Here is a 16,664-nt window from a genome sequence, read left to right as displayed (position 1 = left end):
ACTCTGTGATGCTGAAATACACTGGAGTAGCCTCCACTTGCTGCTGTAACAAACTACCATGAGCTTAGAGGCTCAAAACAACACAAAGTTATTATCTTACAGTTCTTGAGGTCACAGGTCCGACATCAACTTCCGTGGGCTAAAATCGAGGTGTCCACAGGCTGTGTTCCTTCTGGAGATTTTAGGAGAAAGTCTGTTTCTTTGTTTTTGCTCATTTCTGGAACATTCCTTGGCTTGTGGCCCTTTTCATCCATCTTTAAAAGCAGCAACAGTGTATTGACTGAGTCCGTCTCATGCTGCCATTCCTGTGGGTGTCTCATTCTGCTTCTCACACTTATAAAGACCCTTGTATTACATTGCAAACACCAAGATAATCTAGAATAATCTCCACATCTCAAGATCCTTAATGTAATCGCATCTGTAAATTCCCTTTTACTATGTAAGTCTATTCATGGGTGCCACGGATTAGGAGGTACACTTTGAGGGGAGACCATTTTTCAGTCTGCCACACATGCCAAAATGCAGCTGTGTTCCTTTAAAAAAAATAATTCTGTGCTATTGGAACATCTGGATGAACAAGCAAAACCATATGCAGATGTATTTTTAGAGTCTTAAATGAGCATTTTTACATTCTTTTAAATGAACATGTTTGTTTGTTTTTTAAGTGACAAATTTAGGAACACGATTTAGGTCCAGTATTTTGTTATGGCACCAAAACTGCCTCTTGGGAGCCTTAGGCCAGATGACAGCTCGGGCCTTCCCCATGTTGCAGCAGATGCTCCCTCTGGGTGCGGATGGGGGTCAGCCCACTGCTGCAAGAGGATGGAGACCCTTGTCTGCCCTACTCAGTTTCCTGCCCCTCACCCCCGCTGCGGGCAGGTCTGAGTACCCACAACCCATTACAGCGAGACCGTGTCTGAGGAAGGGCCAAGGAGCGCGTGAGCAGTGTGGCCAGTTGGGCCATGAATGCTTAGATGCTCACTGGGATCTTGGAAATGAGGGAAGTGAACTTAGAGATCCATCGATGGGACCACGACACTCCCAGGGAGAGAATGTAGCAAGAACATGGAGATGAACTGTCCCTCCTTCTGGTCTGCGAAAGTAACAGGGACCCTTGAAAGAAGTTTTTAACGACAGGACCGCCATTGGTTAGGAGTGAGCACCTGTGTCCGAATGAAGGCTGAAGAGGGAGCCGGGGGGAACTGGCGTGTGAGAGTTGGCAGCTTGGTCAGCATCACCTCGCCTCCCTCCTTTTCCAGTCTCCCTTTGCCTTCTCTTCCTTGGACGAGTTACTGAACTTTCCTGTGCATTGTTTCCATGATCTGTGAACTAGAACTAATTACAGCACCTGCCTCATGGGTCACTGTAAGAGCTAAACAGTCATTACAAACAGAGCGCCGAGCATAGCGCCTGTCACGGGGTGTCGATGAATGTCGGCTGCTGTTATTCTATAGAAGTTTTCCTAGCTGGGAGAGGACGTTTTCCTACAAAATAAAAGTAGGTCATTTCCCATTCAAAGGTCAAAGCAATACAATCTTTTATTAACCCTTAAGTTAAACTTACCTAGTCATACAGTATATGTTCACCAAGAAAAGGGGGCGACCCAGCTAGACCTCCAGTTGGCAGAACTCACAGAAGATTCTTGTACAGATAGCCTTAGGGGTTCCTGGCCTTCTTCCCCTGTTGTCTTTCTTGCTAAACACCAGCCCCTCTGGGAAGGAGCTAAAGCTTACGGGCTGCTCCGATGTTCACAGGGTTCAGATGGGAGAAAGATCACCTTTCTAGGGGAGAGTATGGTTGGCACCAGGGGTTCCCCAACTCTGAACTGTGGACTTGAGCCTGCCTGCAGGTGCACTTTGTGCATTGGGAATGTGGGGATGGCCTGTCTGGATTTGTTCTCAAGCTCAAGTCAGGGACCTTCCAAAAGGAATGTATAGTCTGAGTAGCAGTCTGACCCACAGCAGTTCTCAGGGAGTTTATTTTAAAGACCAGGTTAGAATAGTTTCTAATTATCATATTCATTACTTGGATGTTAATGAGCGCTTTGAAAATAGTTAGTGCTCAAATACTGTTGTCTTGGAATCAGTTGCAATCCCCCTTAGTTGCAATTCTGGGTTAATTGGCACTTTTGATGAAGACAGAATGAACCTCAGAATACCTTTTGTTTATCTTTTCACACCTTTTGTATGAATGAAATCTGAAGGAAAGAGGTTGGGTGTACCCTGTCAGTCCATCACAGAAGATTTCATTTTTGAGTGCGGGCTGTGAACCAAAGGGTCGCCAGTTCAATTCCCAGTCAGGGTACATGCCTGGGTTGCTAGCCAGCTCCCCAGTGGGGGCCACATGAGAGGCAACCACACACTGATGTTTCTTTCCCTCTCTTTCTCCCTTCCCTCTCTCTAAAAATAAATAAATAAATAGTTTTTAAAAAATAACTAAAAACAAATTTCATTTTTATTTCTTTTAGCACTATGGGGAAAAGAATTTGTTTCTGATTCACTCATGTGATGAATAAGGCATACACAGCTGTAGAGCAACCAGATGAGGAGGTGGGTGGCCATGCAAAGGTTTGCCCTGTGGTGGCACCAAACTCACAGAGTAATCCTGCCCAGCTGTGAGAGTACCAACTGGGACCGTTCCAGGCAACCACAGCCTGTGGATGTTTGTATCACAGAGAACCAAAGTAAGGACCGGAGAGACTTCTGTACATCCTTTTTGGAAGCACTTCCTGAGTGGCACTTGAAGTTTTTTCTCCCAATGATCTTTCTAAATTGGCGTCATAGACACTATGTCACTTTGAATAGAATCCTCGGGGGCCTAAAACACTGTGCTCTTCTGATTCTGAAATAACAATGGGGCGGGGAGGGAGCTTCTAATCCATCGTGATGTGGCCCCTGGGAATTCAGCTCCCAACTCTTGCCTAATTCTCAATTATAAATGTGGACCACAAATGTCACTCTGGAATGCAGCTGAGATTTCTTTCCTGGAGGAAACTCTTGAAAGCAATTGCTTACACTGGTGACTTTCTCTTAGAACTAACGTAGTGCTTGCTTATTAGTCGTGTTTGGTTGTGCCTTTTCCTATTAGGGATTTGATCTTATCAGGACAAGCCACACTACAGTTTGGGTTCAACCCTTGGCATCTGGCAGCATGAGTGATGTCTACCCAAAAGACAGGGCGCTCTGGCTGCTCCCTCCCAGTCTCCTCTGTGGACTCCTGTTCCTTCTCCTGCTCCTGAACATGGATGGAGATTCCCAAGCAGAGTTCCAGCCACAGCACTTGTCTCCTTTCATTCGCTCCGAAGTCTCATCTTCTCTGTGCTTGTTATGGGCTGGGCCTGATGCTAAGTCCTTTCCACGCTGTATTACTTTCCTAAGGTTGTCATAACGAAGTACCATCAACTGGGTAGCTTAGAATAAGAAGAGTTTATTCTGTCACAGTTCTAGAGGCCAGAAGCCCATAATCAAGGAGTGGGCAAGGTTGATTCCTTCTGGAGACTTCCCGAGGGCTGTCCGTTCCCGGCCTCTTTCCCAGCTTCCGGTGGTGGCTGGCCATCCTGGGTGATTCTTGTCTTGCAGGTACATCCTCTGACCCCTGCCTCCACCACCACATGACATTCTCTCTATGTGCCTTGTCCGAATTTTCTTCTTTTGAGGACACCAGTCATTGGGCTGATTGGGGCCTGTCCTAATCTAGTGTGATCTTATTGTAACCTGATTACATCTTCAAAAACCCTATTTCCAAATCAGGTTCACAGGTTCTGGACGGGCATGGTTTTCTGCAGGACACCAGTCAACCTAGTGCACGTAGGGGCTCCATTTGATCCTCGAGACAACCTCATTGGCCCCATTTTATGGATGAAAATACAGATTACCTCCAGATCTTCACCTCTGCTAGTTTCAACTGTTAATGGACATCGCAAGATGTTGTGCTGGTACCTCAAGGTCAACATCCCAAACACAAGCTCATTATTGCCCCCCGCCTCCCAAAGTGTGAAGGCCGGTAACACAAACTCCAGAACCCTGTTTAGGATGGTCCAAGGGTTCTTTGGAAGGGGCTGTTTGAAGACGCCTTTGCATAACACTTCACATAAGGTAGAAGAATATTAACTACCCGTATCTAAACATGATGCATACTACCAGTGACAGTGGTAGGAGGAATAATAGATTTAAGAAAATATTAAGGAGGCAGATTTAGTAGGTCTGGTGTTGGCCTGGACATGATGACAGGTGGTGGAGAGGTACCAGAGCTGTCTTTGACTTGATTGTAGGATGATGATAGGGCTATTTACAAAATGATCAAGGTGGGGGGCGTTGGATAACAATGAGTTTGCTTCATGTAAAATCTTGCATGAAACCTAATGTAAGAATGGAGCTGCTTAGTGGGTGATCTCTAGTGGGTGTGCCCAAAGCACCTCCTCTATAGACTGCTAGGAAAGTTACTCATTTAACATATTCTTCCAGCTCTGAATAAGAACGCCCTTATACCATTCCAGATACATAGATATTCATCCGATTTTAAAAGTGTTTCCAGGAGAGAGCCCAGTGGCCTCCCTCCACCCTCCTCTCCTGGTATGTGATCGCCTTCTAAGCAGGGGGCTGACCTTGACCTAGAATCTAAAAACAGCTCTGTACTGCCTAGCTTCTTTGTCCTCGGTTGGCTGTCGCGGGGCCTTGCATGTCCTTCCTGGTAAAAGACGCCACATCTTCTGATGAGAGGAGTTGGTCTGGTTTCCTTCAGAAAGAGGGTTGAGCTTTAACTCTTGGAATTGTGCCTGTCCCCCAACAAATTTTATGGATTTGGATGGGAGTCCTTCCTTTCCAACATTCCAAGAGGGAAAAAGGAAGAAAGATACAGACCGTAAGGAAGCTAGTGAGGCCCCTGGCCACAGGGTCTGCGAAGGGCAGAGCCAGAGCTGGGCTCCTGGGTGTCCCCTTGCTCTGCATTTACCCAGAGACGAGAATGGGGTTCTTCAAGTTTAATTAAAAACAGGATGTCCCTGCTGGGCCTCTCATGGATGTTGCTAAAAATAAAGTAGGGAAGTAGCCTGGCCTCTTCATGGTTTAATCCCATTAATTTGGGGGTGGGGGAGGTGGGGGTGGAATCGGAGCTAATAAAAGACATGATTTGTTTCAGATTGCTCTCTGGAGTTGTCTTTCCCTCTCTGCCCTGTGAAGCCCTGGATTTTGCCAGGCTGTCATGCTCTTACTCACTCTCGGGACCGCTGGGACTCGTCACCCTGGTTCTTTGCTCGCTGCTCTGGTACCACCCACGACATAGACCTGGTTTTGTGCACTTCCTGTCTGCGAGTTGATGCACATTTAAAAAACAAAAAACATGAAGCATCTCGTCTGACTGCTCTGAGAACCATCTGTGAATGTGGGTCTCTTAACGGAGCACTCACTCCCTCCTCAGCCCCACAGGGCACTCAGACATTAGCCTCTTGCTCCATCCCAGAAGCCCCGTTTGCAAATACGTTCATGTAAGGGCATCCTGACCTCTGTTGTCTGCTTTTGTTTTGTTTTGTATTGTATTAAGCTCCTTATTTCTCTGTCCCAACCCCGCTCTTTTTGCCTAATAGCTAACTCTTCTGTTGAGACTTTTGTTGAGTGTGAGAGCTCATTTTCTGATACAAACCCATTTGTCTCCTGGGTCATTTCTCCATTTGTTCAATCCAGAGTTTCAGGGAATAATCTGCAGGTTATTACACAGCTGACTTCCCATCACAATTCCATAATGATAATTTTATGAGCCCCGGCTATTAGAGGCTTAGAGCAACAAGGAGTGCTTCAGATCGGTGGGTTTTACTCACCACCAGAGGGCCCAGACATCCTGTAGGTGACGGCTTCCCTAACAATCATTAAAGCATTACGAGAACCACCATACCCATCTGAGTGCTTTTGGCCTCCAATATGGTGTCTCCCAAACCCTGTGCCAGAGGGTTGGTGAGATATAAAATAAGAAAGAGCCTCTCAGTCTTGCAAATAATTGAATCCCCATCACCTAGTGCATAGTAGACACTCAGTAAGTATTAAATTATGAATAATCACTTTTTAATTCTCTCAATACCACTGCCTGCAAATAAGGGCATAGCAGTATATCGGAGAAGTAGATGTAGATAATACATTCAAACTTGTTAGCAGTTCCATCTGTGTGTTGCTCGTTGGAGAAATGCAAATACCGTAACAGAGCCCGCAAGGCCCGATGGCCTGTCTCTGCCCGCGCTGGAGCCCCACCGCGTGCCCCACTCCCCTGCACGCTCTCAGCGTTTCCCCCGCCTCTGTGTCTACACGTGTGTTTCGCTCTGCCCTTTCCCTCTCTAAGCTCCACGCTTTCTTCACCTCTTTGCTCAGTCTTCGCTCCTCAGGGCAGCCTACGCAAACTCTCCTGATGAGGCCCAGTATCCCCAGCACATCAATCACCCCCTAAAACCACACATCTTCCTTTCTCGCACTGCTTCCAACAAAGGTTTTACCTTTGCATTTCTTTGATTGTTTGAGTAATGTTGGTCTGCCTTATTTATCAGTAAACCCATGACGGCAAGGATAGGGTAGATGTTAAGGCCTGGTATGCAATAGTTGATCAATAAATATTTGGTGCATGACGGAGGAATGGATGAGGGACTGAACACGGGCTGGGGAGGTCAATGAAGAGCAGGCATTCCCCCGACCTGGGGTCTGCGAGTGGGATCCTCGGTCCGAAGGCCCCAGAGTTGTCTGTGGCAGCGAGTGTGTATCCAGGAGCGGATCTGAGGGGTTTCTAAGATGAGAGTCCATCATTGACAGACTGAGAGGTTTCACATAAATATATTGAATTATATGAAGAAAGGGAGAAGGAAGAGAAAAGAGGGTGGGGAAATGAAAAAAATTATGAAAGGATAAAGGAGGAACTTTAGAATGAGAAGCATAAGGAAAGAACGTTGAGAGAGGATGAGAAGCATGAAGAAGCTGGTGGGATGGGAAACAGTTATTCCTGAATGAATCCGCTAAACTTGGTGAGCCTAAGCCTGCGCCAGACCCGTGTGAGGGACTCACGGGGATTCGAAGAATAGCCAGATCTGACTGCCACCCTCACATCTAGAAGGACAGTGTCCTGGGTAACTACAAGTCAGAGTGAGGGGAATGAAGTGATTCCAGAGAGGTTAGGTGGAGCCATTTGAGAGGAAGGAAAATTATACATAGCAGAGAAGGAAAGAAGACCATGGAAGGCTTCCTGGAGGAGGGTAACATATCAGTCTGCTCTCAGCACATGGATGGAGATTTCAAGGTAAAAGAAGAAGGATAGGTAAACACTCATATGAGAGTCTAAACAAAGCTGCTGGTCCAGGAAACCCAGGAGTGGGTTGGACAGGTTGCCGGGCACTCTACAACCCCTGCAAGGCCTCTGAACTGGGGGACTCCTCCTTCAGCCAGTTACAGACGCACAGCACGTGGCACCCAGAGGTACCAAGTGAGATGAGCTTACTAAGACCAGTACAGACTCAGGGAAGAAACAACGAATCCCAAAAGTTGAGGACATGACATGCATGTATCCTTAAGACTTCTGCCAAAAAAGTTACGTTACAGTTTGCTCATCTGTGCTCTTCCCCTATCACCTCTGCAGCTTGTGAAGCGGGTCAGCTCCTGCTCCTGTAAAGACGTCTAGAGCAATGCTTGCCTCCAGATACTGTTTTTGTTGTTGTTTTAAGTCTCCTGGGCTTGCGAATTCACAAAACATTCAGATTACTCGTATGTCAGTTTGACATTCCCGTGAGGTGTGTGTGTGTTCATCAGCTGGTGCTCCAGTTCCCATAACTGGGCCGAGAGTTACAAGAAAAGCTCCCGGCAGGAGGAAAGGATGCCGAGGAAGGGGTGCCCTCACGACGCTGCTGGCGTAGTCAGCCTTCTGCAGCAGGGGAAATGGGGACAACTGCAACTGAACAATTTTAAAAAAAGAAAAAGAATGAAAGACTTCTGCTTTCTACTCCTGTTACTAAACATTTACCTGGCCCGTGAAATCTAAGCATCTCTTTTTCCTACTTGTAAAGATAGCTCTCTGTAGCCTTTTCTAGTTCCCCAAGGAGTCAGGTTTCTCCAGCCGCTTGGGCCGTGGCGCACTAACCCCAGCACAGATGGCAGCATGGACCTGGGCTGGAGGGGACAGCAGGTAGGGGGCCGGGGGGAAGACAGCGTGTGGCTTGCTCCTTGCCCCCAGAGCACGCTTAGGTGAACGTTTCCTGGGAAAGCTGACTGTGGCCAAGTTTATCCCAATGACACCCATGGTCCCAGAAAGGCCACAGCTGTGAGCTTGACCTTCCTCCCAGACGGAATCGCTGCAGAGGCAGCTCTCAAGTTCAGTGAGGGCTTTGGGTGACTTCAAGACAGACTCAGGAAGCCTGTCCTGAGGGGTCCCCAAGGGGTGAGATCAGCCCAAGGGCAGCACACTGGGTGAGTCCCCTTTTCATTCCGGTGTCACCACTGGGAGGAGAACATTCACCCCCTCTCTCCAGAACATTTTAGGGACTCAAGGCGGGCTGGTCCTAAACACGGCTGTAAAGCGGATGAGTTCAGCCTTCAGTGTCAGTTTTGCTCCCATTTCCCATCCGGAGGCTGCCCGCCCTTAGCTGCCTTCCTCTCTCCCCTCCCTCCAGCGATTCACTCCACTGCACGTGGAGTTCCAGAACCTTCTATATGTTTGTGCCCATCCTCTGGCAAAATTTACTTTTTGTGAAACGTGTTCCCAGAGCCAAAGTTCCCAAAGTAAATCTGATTAGCAAAGTCATGATCTGGGGATAAACATAATGACTTTCCGGTTTTCTTCCCACATAAAAACCGCATCTGACAACCGGGCCCTTCCTGGGGGTGGGGGCCCACGGTGGCGGGGAGGCCGGCTCAGCACTGTGAGCTGAGCTCCTTCAGGTGGGCCCTCTTCTGCTCGTCAGGGTTCCGCTGGGTCCAGTGTGTCTCAAGCCTGACGCTGCATAATTACTTAAGCCAGAACTTGGATGGCACATTGTTTCCCTTTGGGGGATATTTGGGAGCTTGCCGAGAAGGAATGGGAGACGACTGCCACATGCAAGGGGACAGGCACTGGATGGGTGGGTGACGCCTGCCTGTGAGACCAGGGCCCCAGCCTGCAGACTGTCAGGCACACGGCATGCTGAGCGACCTAGCTGGAGACCGCATCAGACACCAACCTGTCCCTCTGGCCTGAGGAGTGTCACCTGCAGCCTTCTCCCAGAAGTGGGGTCCTCAGAACAGCATCATGGGCATCACACAGGAGCTTGTAGGAACTGCAGAATCTGACCCCTCCCTTACATCCCCCAACCCACCCCACCCAGTCAGACTCTGCATTTCCACAAGATTCCCAGGGCATTCATATGCACATCGAAGCTTTACACCCACGGGTCTGGTGGGTCTCCCTGGCAGCTGTTACTCCTGAAGTTTCTCAGTGCCACAGCAAAGCTCTGTGGCCATCAGAGACTGTGCATCTGTTTCCGAGACACATCAGCAGGCTCGGGGCCAGGCCCCGCGTGGAAGGGGAACATTCCCTTCACTGCAGCCCTGTATGGGGAGATTTAAGGACAGGGCTATTGTGGGCCAACCCAGCCCGTGTTTCCCTCTTCCCACTGTGTTGCATTTGTCCCCAGGCGATCTACAAGATGGTGTCCTCTGTAATGAAAATGCCCGAAGATGAGTCAACCCCAGAGAAAAGGACAGAAAAGATCTTCCGCCAGATGGACACCAACAGAGATGGTAGGTAGCCGAGGCTGCTTTGCTTTGCCCCAAGTGGGGGCTGCTCGAGGGGCTAAGGGTGTCCAAGCAGGGAAACGCCACTTGGGGACAAGATATTGGCCACAAGGACCTGGCTCACAGCCTTTTCTTTGTAACAGCAGCTCATCCTGCCTGTTCCTCGGCGGAGCAGGACAGAGAAGGATCGGGTGGGGATAGGCCCAGGCCAGAGCAGGCTGGGTCCCTGCAGGCGAGCTAATGAGGAAGTGGGAGGGACTGGGTGTCATTCTACCCAGACCCCGGTGGCTTCCCCCCAGGTGGCCAGGGCGTTAGCAGGCTCTCCTGCACACTCTCTGTGTTTGGCTTCCTGGAGCCAAGTGGGCCCCCACGGCCTTGGGTGGGTGGGCGTGGGAGGGGAGGGAGGGGGCCCTCACAATGCAAATGCAACCAGGTGACGCAAAGCAAAGTGCAAAGGAAGGTTGGGCTTCGAACTTCAGAGCAGAAGGTTTTAGGCGTTGGGTTGCAGGGCAGAATACAGGAGGCCCCACCAGCTTTGAGTTTTGGATGAACAACAAGTGAGTTTTTTCATACAAGTATGCCCTATGCAGCATAGTGAACATATGTATATGAAAAAAAGTGTCGTTTATTTCAGATTCAAAGTTAACTGGGCACGCTGTATTTTATTTGCTGGAACTCACGACCCTATCTGGACGTCACACCTGGGTTTGTCATGCTAGGCCCAGAGCCCCGGGCTGTAATGAGCCCTGAGTCACTCACAGCTCTTGCTGTATTACCAGCTCACCTGCCCTGCTGGGCGTCCCCCGCAGTTCTGGTCCATGATGAGCTGATGGACATACTGACAGGAGGCTGTGAACTAGAGCCAGCCTCTCTCACCCCACATCCTTCAGGGTCCCCTGCTGCCTGAGGATTTGTGGGTGCTGGCCAAGCACAGCCCACTTGCCGTGTTTCCTCCACAGAGGTGCCCTTACCAACCAGGACATCTTATCCTCCCTTAGGCACCTGACTCACAGCAACTAGCCTGATTGTTTTGCAAAGACTAGACAAGTACGGGGTTATGTTAATAGTTAATGAACTTGCTGATGTCTAACCACACGTTTTGCTCTGCTCCAAGGAGCACAGGTGGCTGTGTGTGCTGCCCCGGGCCCAGCCGCCTCTTTAGAATAGGGCCCTGGGAGGGAGAAGATCCAGACAACGGGATAAACCCCAAGGCCGAGTCCAACCCCTGCCCGGAGCAGGACTCATCCAGAGTCTGCCGCCATTAGATTCTTCTTGGTGGAAGCTCTTCGCTTCTAACCTCTGGCTGCTGACCTGTTGAGAAAAGTCTGGGCCTGCAGTTCACCCGGCGACACCTTAGAAGCACAGGGTAGTTAGCCAGAGAGAGCTGGTTGTGCACCTGGAACTCGGGGTTGGTTCTACCACTTTGACCTGTGGGCCCAGAGTCACCCTTTGGGGGACCCCAAAGTGGTCAAGGGACCACTCCCATCTCTTTTCCCTCACGCCAGCCTTCACACCTGAGGAAGCTGTCACCGTTTCGACCAGTGCCTGAGCCCGGGCACAGCTCGTAAAACATGGCCAGGACACAGGCTTAGAGGGGGCCTGCTCTGCACATTGAGAATCAACAGATACATTAACTCCTGCCCTTTCCCTTCGTGTGGATAAGGTGGATTTGGCTGACCAAGAACTAGGACCCGGGGGAGGGGGCTGTGGCTGAGGGGAAGACAGATTTTACTGGGGTGGAGGGTAAAAGCTCCAATAGACGGCACCCCCTCCTGCCTGGGGCTGGAATCAGTTGAGAAATAAAGGGCAATAGTAGAGGCCAGCGGACCGAGCTTCATCCAAGGATGCAGCTCAGTGGGCGTGGGGGCCAAACCCGCAGCAGCAGGGAGCAGGCAGCCTGACGCCAACCCCGGGGGTGGGGCAGAGAAAGAAGCGGGCAGTGCTGAGCAGGAAGGCACGGCAGGGAGGGGCCCTCTGCAAGCACCAGGAACGGGGGAGAAGCTTCGCCTCCTTCCAACACCCTGACAGAGGGACCTTCTGGAAGGGACACACATAAGAGTGAGATCCCAGGGGGCAGAACCAGCCTGTCAGGGTAGGAGAAAAGCACCCTGATTGACAGGCGGGACCGGGGGGCACCCCTCTGCCTTGCCCACACACCCATTTATTTTCCTTACTGCATGTGCTGTCCAAAAAGGGCCCTCCCTCAGCTATCACGGTGGCTCCTTGCAGAGGCCCACGTGACCTGCAGGAGGCTCCCAGTGACATGGTGGGAATGACCCCGGTGCCCAGAGAGCCCAGCTCGGTCTCATGAAGGCCCGGGGCCATTCCTTCCACAAACACTCAGTGAGCCCCCCAGAGTGGAAAAGTCCGGAGGGCAGGGGTCACATCAGGGCCACCCAGCACCCCCGCCAGGGCAGGCACGCAGCGGGCTCTCCGGAAGAAACGTGCGCAGGTCTCGCATCCGGAAGACAGAGTGTGGGCTTCATGGCAGGTGTGGGACGGCAGGGACAGCGGGAGCCGCCACTGCCTCCGAGATGTGGTGGGAAGAGCGCGGGTTCGCCAGCTGCCACCTGCCGCCATTCACCCGCGCTCCATCCTCTCGCTGTCTAGGAAAACTCTCCCTGGAGGAGTTCATCCGAGGGGCCAAGAGCGACCCGTCCATCGTGCGCCTCCTGCAGTGCGACCCCAGCAGCGCCGGCCAGTTCTGAGCCTGCCCCCCACGAATCGCACAGCTGCTTGTGTTCCCTTTTGATTTTTCTTTTTTAACCTTTTTTTTTTTTTTTGGCCAAATATCGACGGTGATGCTGTTCCCTGTGCAGTCAGATGCACCTTCCTCGTGACGCCTTCAGCTTCTTTTGTGGTGGACGCTTCCTGGGCATGCCCAGAACCCCAACGCTTGTGGAGAGCATGTGCGTCCTGCACAGACTTTGTGGTGTTCGTTGTTCTGACGATTTTCAATCGTTATTATTATTTTTCTCTTGATTCTAATGTCTCTGTTCTAACACCGAAGACTCGGAGCGGCAGAAGGAGGGGAACCAATCTGGTGCCAGGACGGGCCGGCAGGCTTTGAGGGGCTTGTTGGAAAAACAAACCTCCCCCCTGGGTCTGTCCTCACACATGCCTGAGGGGCAATGACGCCGGATATGGGATTCCCAAAGTAAGAATAGAGAACCTCCTGGGGCCAGGCTATTACAGGGACCTGAGGAATTCCCCCCTCGCAGGCCTGCCCTATCCCGGCCCCAGCAGGCTGTAGTTTTTAAGCTGTGAACATTTCAAGGTAAATTAATAGCAACGAGGAAAAGATGGCTCAGCTCTTTCTTCACAGGTTTACACTAGTTGAGCTAAGATGAGTTTGCTTGGAAATTAATCACAAATGGTAACATATTCCAAGGCCAGGTCCATCTTGTTGCCTCTTGTGATTTAAAAAAAAAAAAAGGAAAGAAAAGAATGTTGTATATAAAATATTGGGTATTGCAGACCAAATTAAGTGTTTTGCCTTGTTTAAATAAAATGCATGTTTAGTGAGCACTAATCCAAACTTATTACAGAAGACTGTTTCCAGTAGCTTATTGTGAAGTAAGCCAACTATAATGAATGTCTGTGTCTTGTTTTACAGTCATATCTGTCTTTGCACAAATGCACCAATCAACAGGTATATTTTATATATTCCAGAAAAGTACTAAGTAACCATGGCTAGGGCCCAAACTGAATTGTGAATGCTTTTCCAGAGTAGCGGTGCCTGGAGAACAGAAGCAGGGCAGGTTGGAGTGGGCTCAGTGACTGGAGCGCCAGAGGGTCAGCCCTAGGAGAGAGGGGAGGCGACGGCTTGACCGCCAGCCCCGCAGCCCATTGGCAGCATTACATTGGAGGTGCTCAGTATTCTGTAGACCCGGAAACGGACCGCCCGGCCGGGACTACCCGGTGGCTGAATCCACGTGAATGGTTAGGGAGCCGCAGCGGGAAGGACGACTTTCCATGCCCCTGGCTGGCCCTGCAGGGAGTGGGAGGTTGGACCGTCATCTGATCCACCGTGAAGAAGCCAGGGGCAAGTGTATCTGTGATTTCCAAGACCCACTGTGGGAAATGCAAAGGTCTTTCCCATCACCGTGTTCTTTGAATGCAGATTTTTATTTCCAGAAGCGACAGCACAAACTTGAGTTGCTGTTCAGTCAGGGGACCTCATACCCACTGATTGGAATGGAAAATGAAGAGTAAAGATGCAGGTCGCAAGGGAGTGACATTTCGGTAGGCGGTAGGCGGGAGGCAGGAGGAAACCCGAACACTCAGCTGCCCGAGAGAAGGCAGAGAGGTCCCCGGGGGGCCTGTCTGCTGTCATGGAGAGAGACATCACGAGCACGAGAAAGATAACGCTGAGCTGGTTCCAACCTCCAGATCCTCGGGTATTACTTGAATCCATTTTAACAGGTAGCAAAAATCCAAATGTGTGTGGTTAACCAAAATGAACCAATTGTGCAGGATGAAATTTTGAGACCTGAACTCAGTAAAATAATTTTAATTCTCCACTGAGTGTCACTTTCTCACAGTGTTTTATCCTGAGACTGGCCAAGTTCCTCTGTGGCCCGAGCGGTAAAATCTAGTTTTGAAAAACAGTGAATTAACCTAAGACCTGGAGTACAGAGGGGGCGAGGCGACCCAGTGCCTCTCTCCCTAGCGCTCAGGAGTCACACCTACCTGTCCCCTGATCTCAATTAAAGGTCCAGTTCCTCCTTTAATTCTCCTTAGATGCTGAAGCGAGTGACTGTGTGGGAAACCCACCTGGGCTCTAACCTGGGTCCTGATAGCTTGTTGAGCCTGGCGTGTCCCCTGGGGCCTCGGGCTGCAGTGAGTGTCAGGGAAGAGGGGCTCCAGCTGTTTAGGGAAGAAAACGAGAGCCAGACGCGCGGCTAATGAACGCCAACATGCCCGGGATGTACGGAAATAGCCCTCATCCTGGCCTGCCATTGACCCTGTCTGTGTTTTCTCGAGGGTTGTTTTTCTTCTCCTCCTTCTTCCCGGGAAGGCCTTTGTATGTCTAATCCAAGGCACTCGTTTCTGGCCGAGGGACTCTGCGGCACCCAGAAGGCTGGATGCCTGAAGGTTTATGTCACTCCTGTGCCGGGCTGTTCATTGTCACTGCTGTGTTGAGGGACCTCTGGAAATGGATTCTGCTCTGTCTGAGATCAAGCCAGGCTGTGATGTTCAAGGGACTGGAATAAAGTGGCTTATAAATTGAAGAATGATACAGAGTTCTTGACTGTTCATACCCTTGTTTAGGGGGGAAGGGGTGCCCAAGGTGCTGTCCCACCCGTCTTGTGCCCCAGGAGCGCCTGCCACAAGTGCACGTAATAATATACAAACTCATCCATCCCATCACTCCCATCAGTGGAGCGGGCCCTATATCGGTTGACTTTGCCGCTCTAGCTCGGCAATCAAACAATTGTCTGGGCCATGCGGTTTCCAGGCCTACACTGCTGCTCCGGCTGCACCTGTGCCTACGTGAGGGTCCAGGTGCTGGTTCCGGTCTCCTCCTGGGCATGCGTTCTGCTCTGGAGAGACACAAGGAACCAGGGTTTGTGAAAGAGGGCCTGGGGGAGGCTGCCGAGCCCCAAGCCCCATCCCAAAGCATCCCTGGTCTGCACCTGGGCTTCCTGATGTCCTTCCCCTTGTGGGCTTCGCTCCCTTTCCATCTCCTCTCCTTCCTCACAACCGCAGCTACAAACTCGGCCTCTCACATGAGGCACAGTGGAGTGAGAAACGGAGGCGACCTTCTCAGTGGGAAATCAATATCCTCCTCCCCTTTCCCTGTGCCCCTCAGTGTGAAGAAGAGCCAGTAGAAAAGATGACACGGAGTCCATGCCTTCAAAGCCAATTCAGATCGGCTGTGTGTTTGTTTTTTGTTGCGGCCGTGGGCCCCGCCTCCAGCACAGCAGGCCATTCCGTGGGAGACAGACGGCCGAGTGTCAGCTATGGTGGGAGCCCCATGGGCCAGCGGGACCTCACGTAGGAGATGAGTTGGCCAGGGGCAGAGTCTTTTTCTACTTGACACAGTTTCTCTTGAGGCCCAGCAACGGCCTCGATGCCCACGAGCACTGAGCGTGGATAACCACGTGTCACCGTGGCAGTGATGGTGACAAGGTGGCTGGGAGCCTCCACCCCGATGGGGAGTCTGCAGCCCCACACTCCCTGGAGGCAAGCCTGGCCATTGCCAGCAAATTCGCAAGCCCAGGGCTCTTATTTTCAGGGTATTGTTCCAGCACCTCAACCCAGCTGGCTCCCCTCACAGCCTAGTCCAGGCACATAGGGCACACATCAGCCGGGGAGAAATCGGGGTGTCCTCTCAGCCATGTAAAGGAGAACTGTTCACAGGAACGGTCTTTGGAAGAAATAAAGATGCTTCACGTTTGCCTCTCCTGTCTTCATCAGGAGATGCTTAGCACTCTCCTGGAATTTTCTGGTTTTTAATGTGACTTGAAGAAATAAGAGAAAGAACATTGAACCCTGTATTTTCCAAGCAGTAGAGTATCAGTGAAATCCACCTAAAATAGAAAGACTGTTGCAGAGTGGACGGTGTTTGGGCCAAGGGTATAACCGGTGGTATATTCATTTCAAACAGGTTTCTCAATACGTGAATGCCAACCATGTGTCCGGACTTAAGAGGTCCCGGGCACTTGCCACACTGGGTACTAATGTGCCCGGGCCTGGTCCCAGACACACCTGAGGTTGCAAACAGTGATACTCCAAGAACATTCCACAGTGTGGCGTTAACTCCCCAGGGCAGTTCAGAGAAGGGTCAGGGTCTCGAGGAAGCTTATATCACGACTGCTTTTCTCTACACTATTCCGGGGAATGGATAACAGTTTAAAATAGTTTTCTAGAAGAGATGGCGAAACTGCTTCAAAATTCTGGACAGCTCAGCTTGCCGACCCCATTAAATAC

General features: G+C 50.7%; 1 protein-coding gene across 4 annotated transcripts in view; it reads left to right on the top strand.

The window, feature by feature from the left end:
- The window catches only part of NCALD (neurocalcin delta), a 339,563-nt gene extending 326,297 nt beyond the window's left edge, over window positions 1-13,266 (top strand). For all 4 annotated transcript variants that reach the window (XM_045861406.1, XM_045861404.1, XM_045861408.1 and 1 more), the window contains 2 exons: window positions 9,629-9,734; window positions 12,339-13,266. In XM_045861406.1, coding sequence (XP_045717362.1) covers window positions 9,629-9,734; window positions 12,339-12,436 — 204 coding nt within the window. In that variant the 3' untranslated portion in view covers window positions 12,437-13,266. The remainder of the gene's footprint in view (window positions 1-9,628; window positions 9,735-12,338) is intronic.
- The last annotated feature ends 3,398 nt before the right edge of the window (window positions 13,267-16,664 follow it).

This window comes from Phyllostomus hastatus, unplaced genomic scaffold (assembly GCF_019186645.2).
Source record: "Phyllostomus hastatus isolate PE091 unplaced genomic scaffold, TTU_PhHast_1.1 phas_scaffold_21, whole genome shotgun sequence".
NCBI lineage: Eukaryota > Metazoa > Chordata > Mammalia > Chiroptera > Phyllostomidae > Phyllostomus > Phyllostomus hastatus.
Note: the sequence above shows the minus strand (reverse complement) of the source record. Positions and strands in the feature narration are given on the sequence as shown.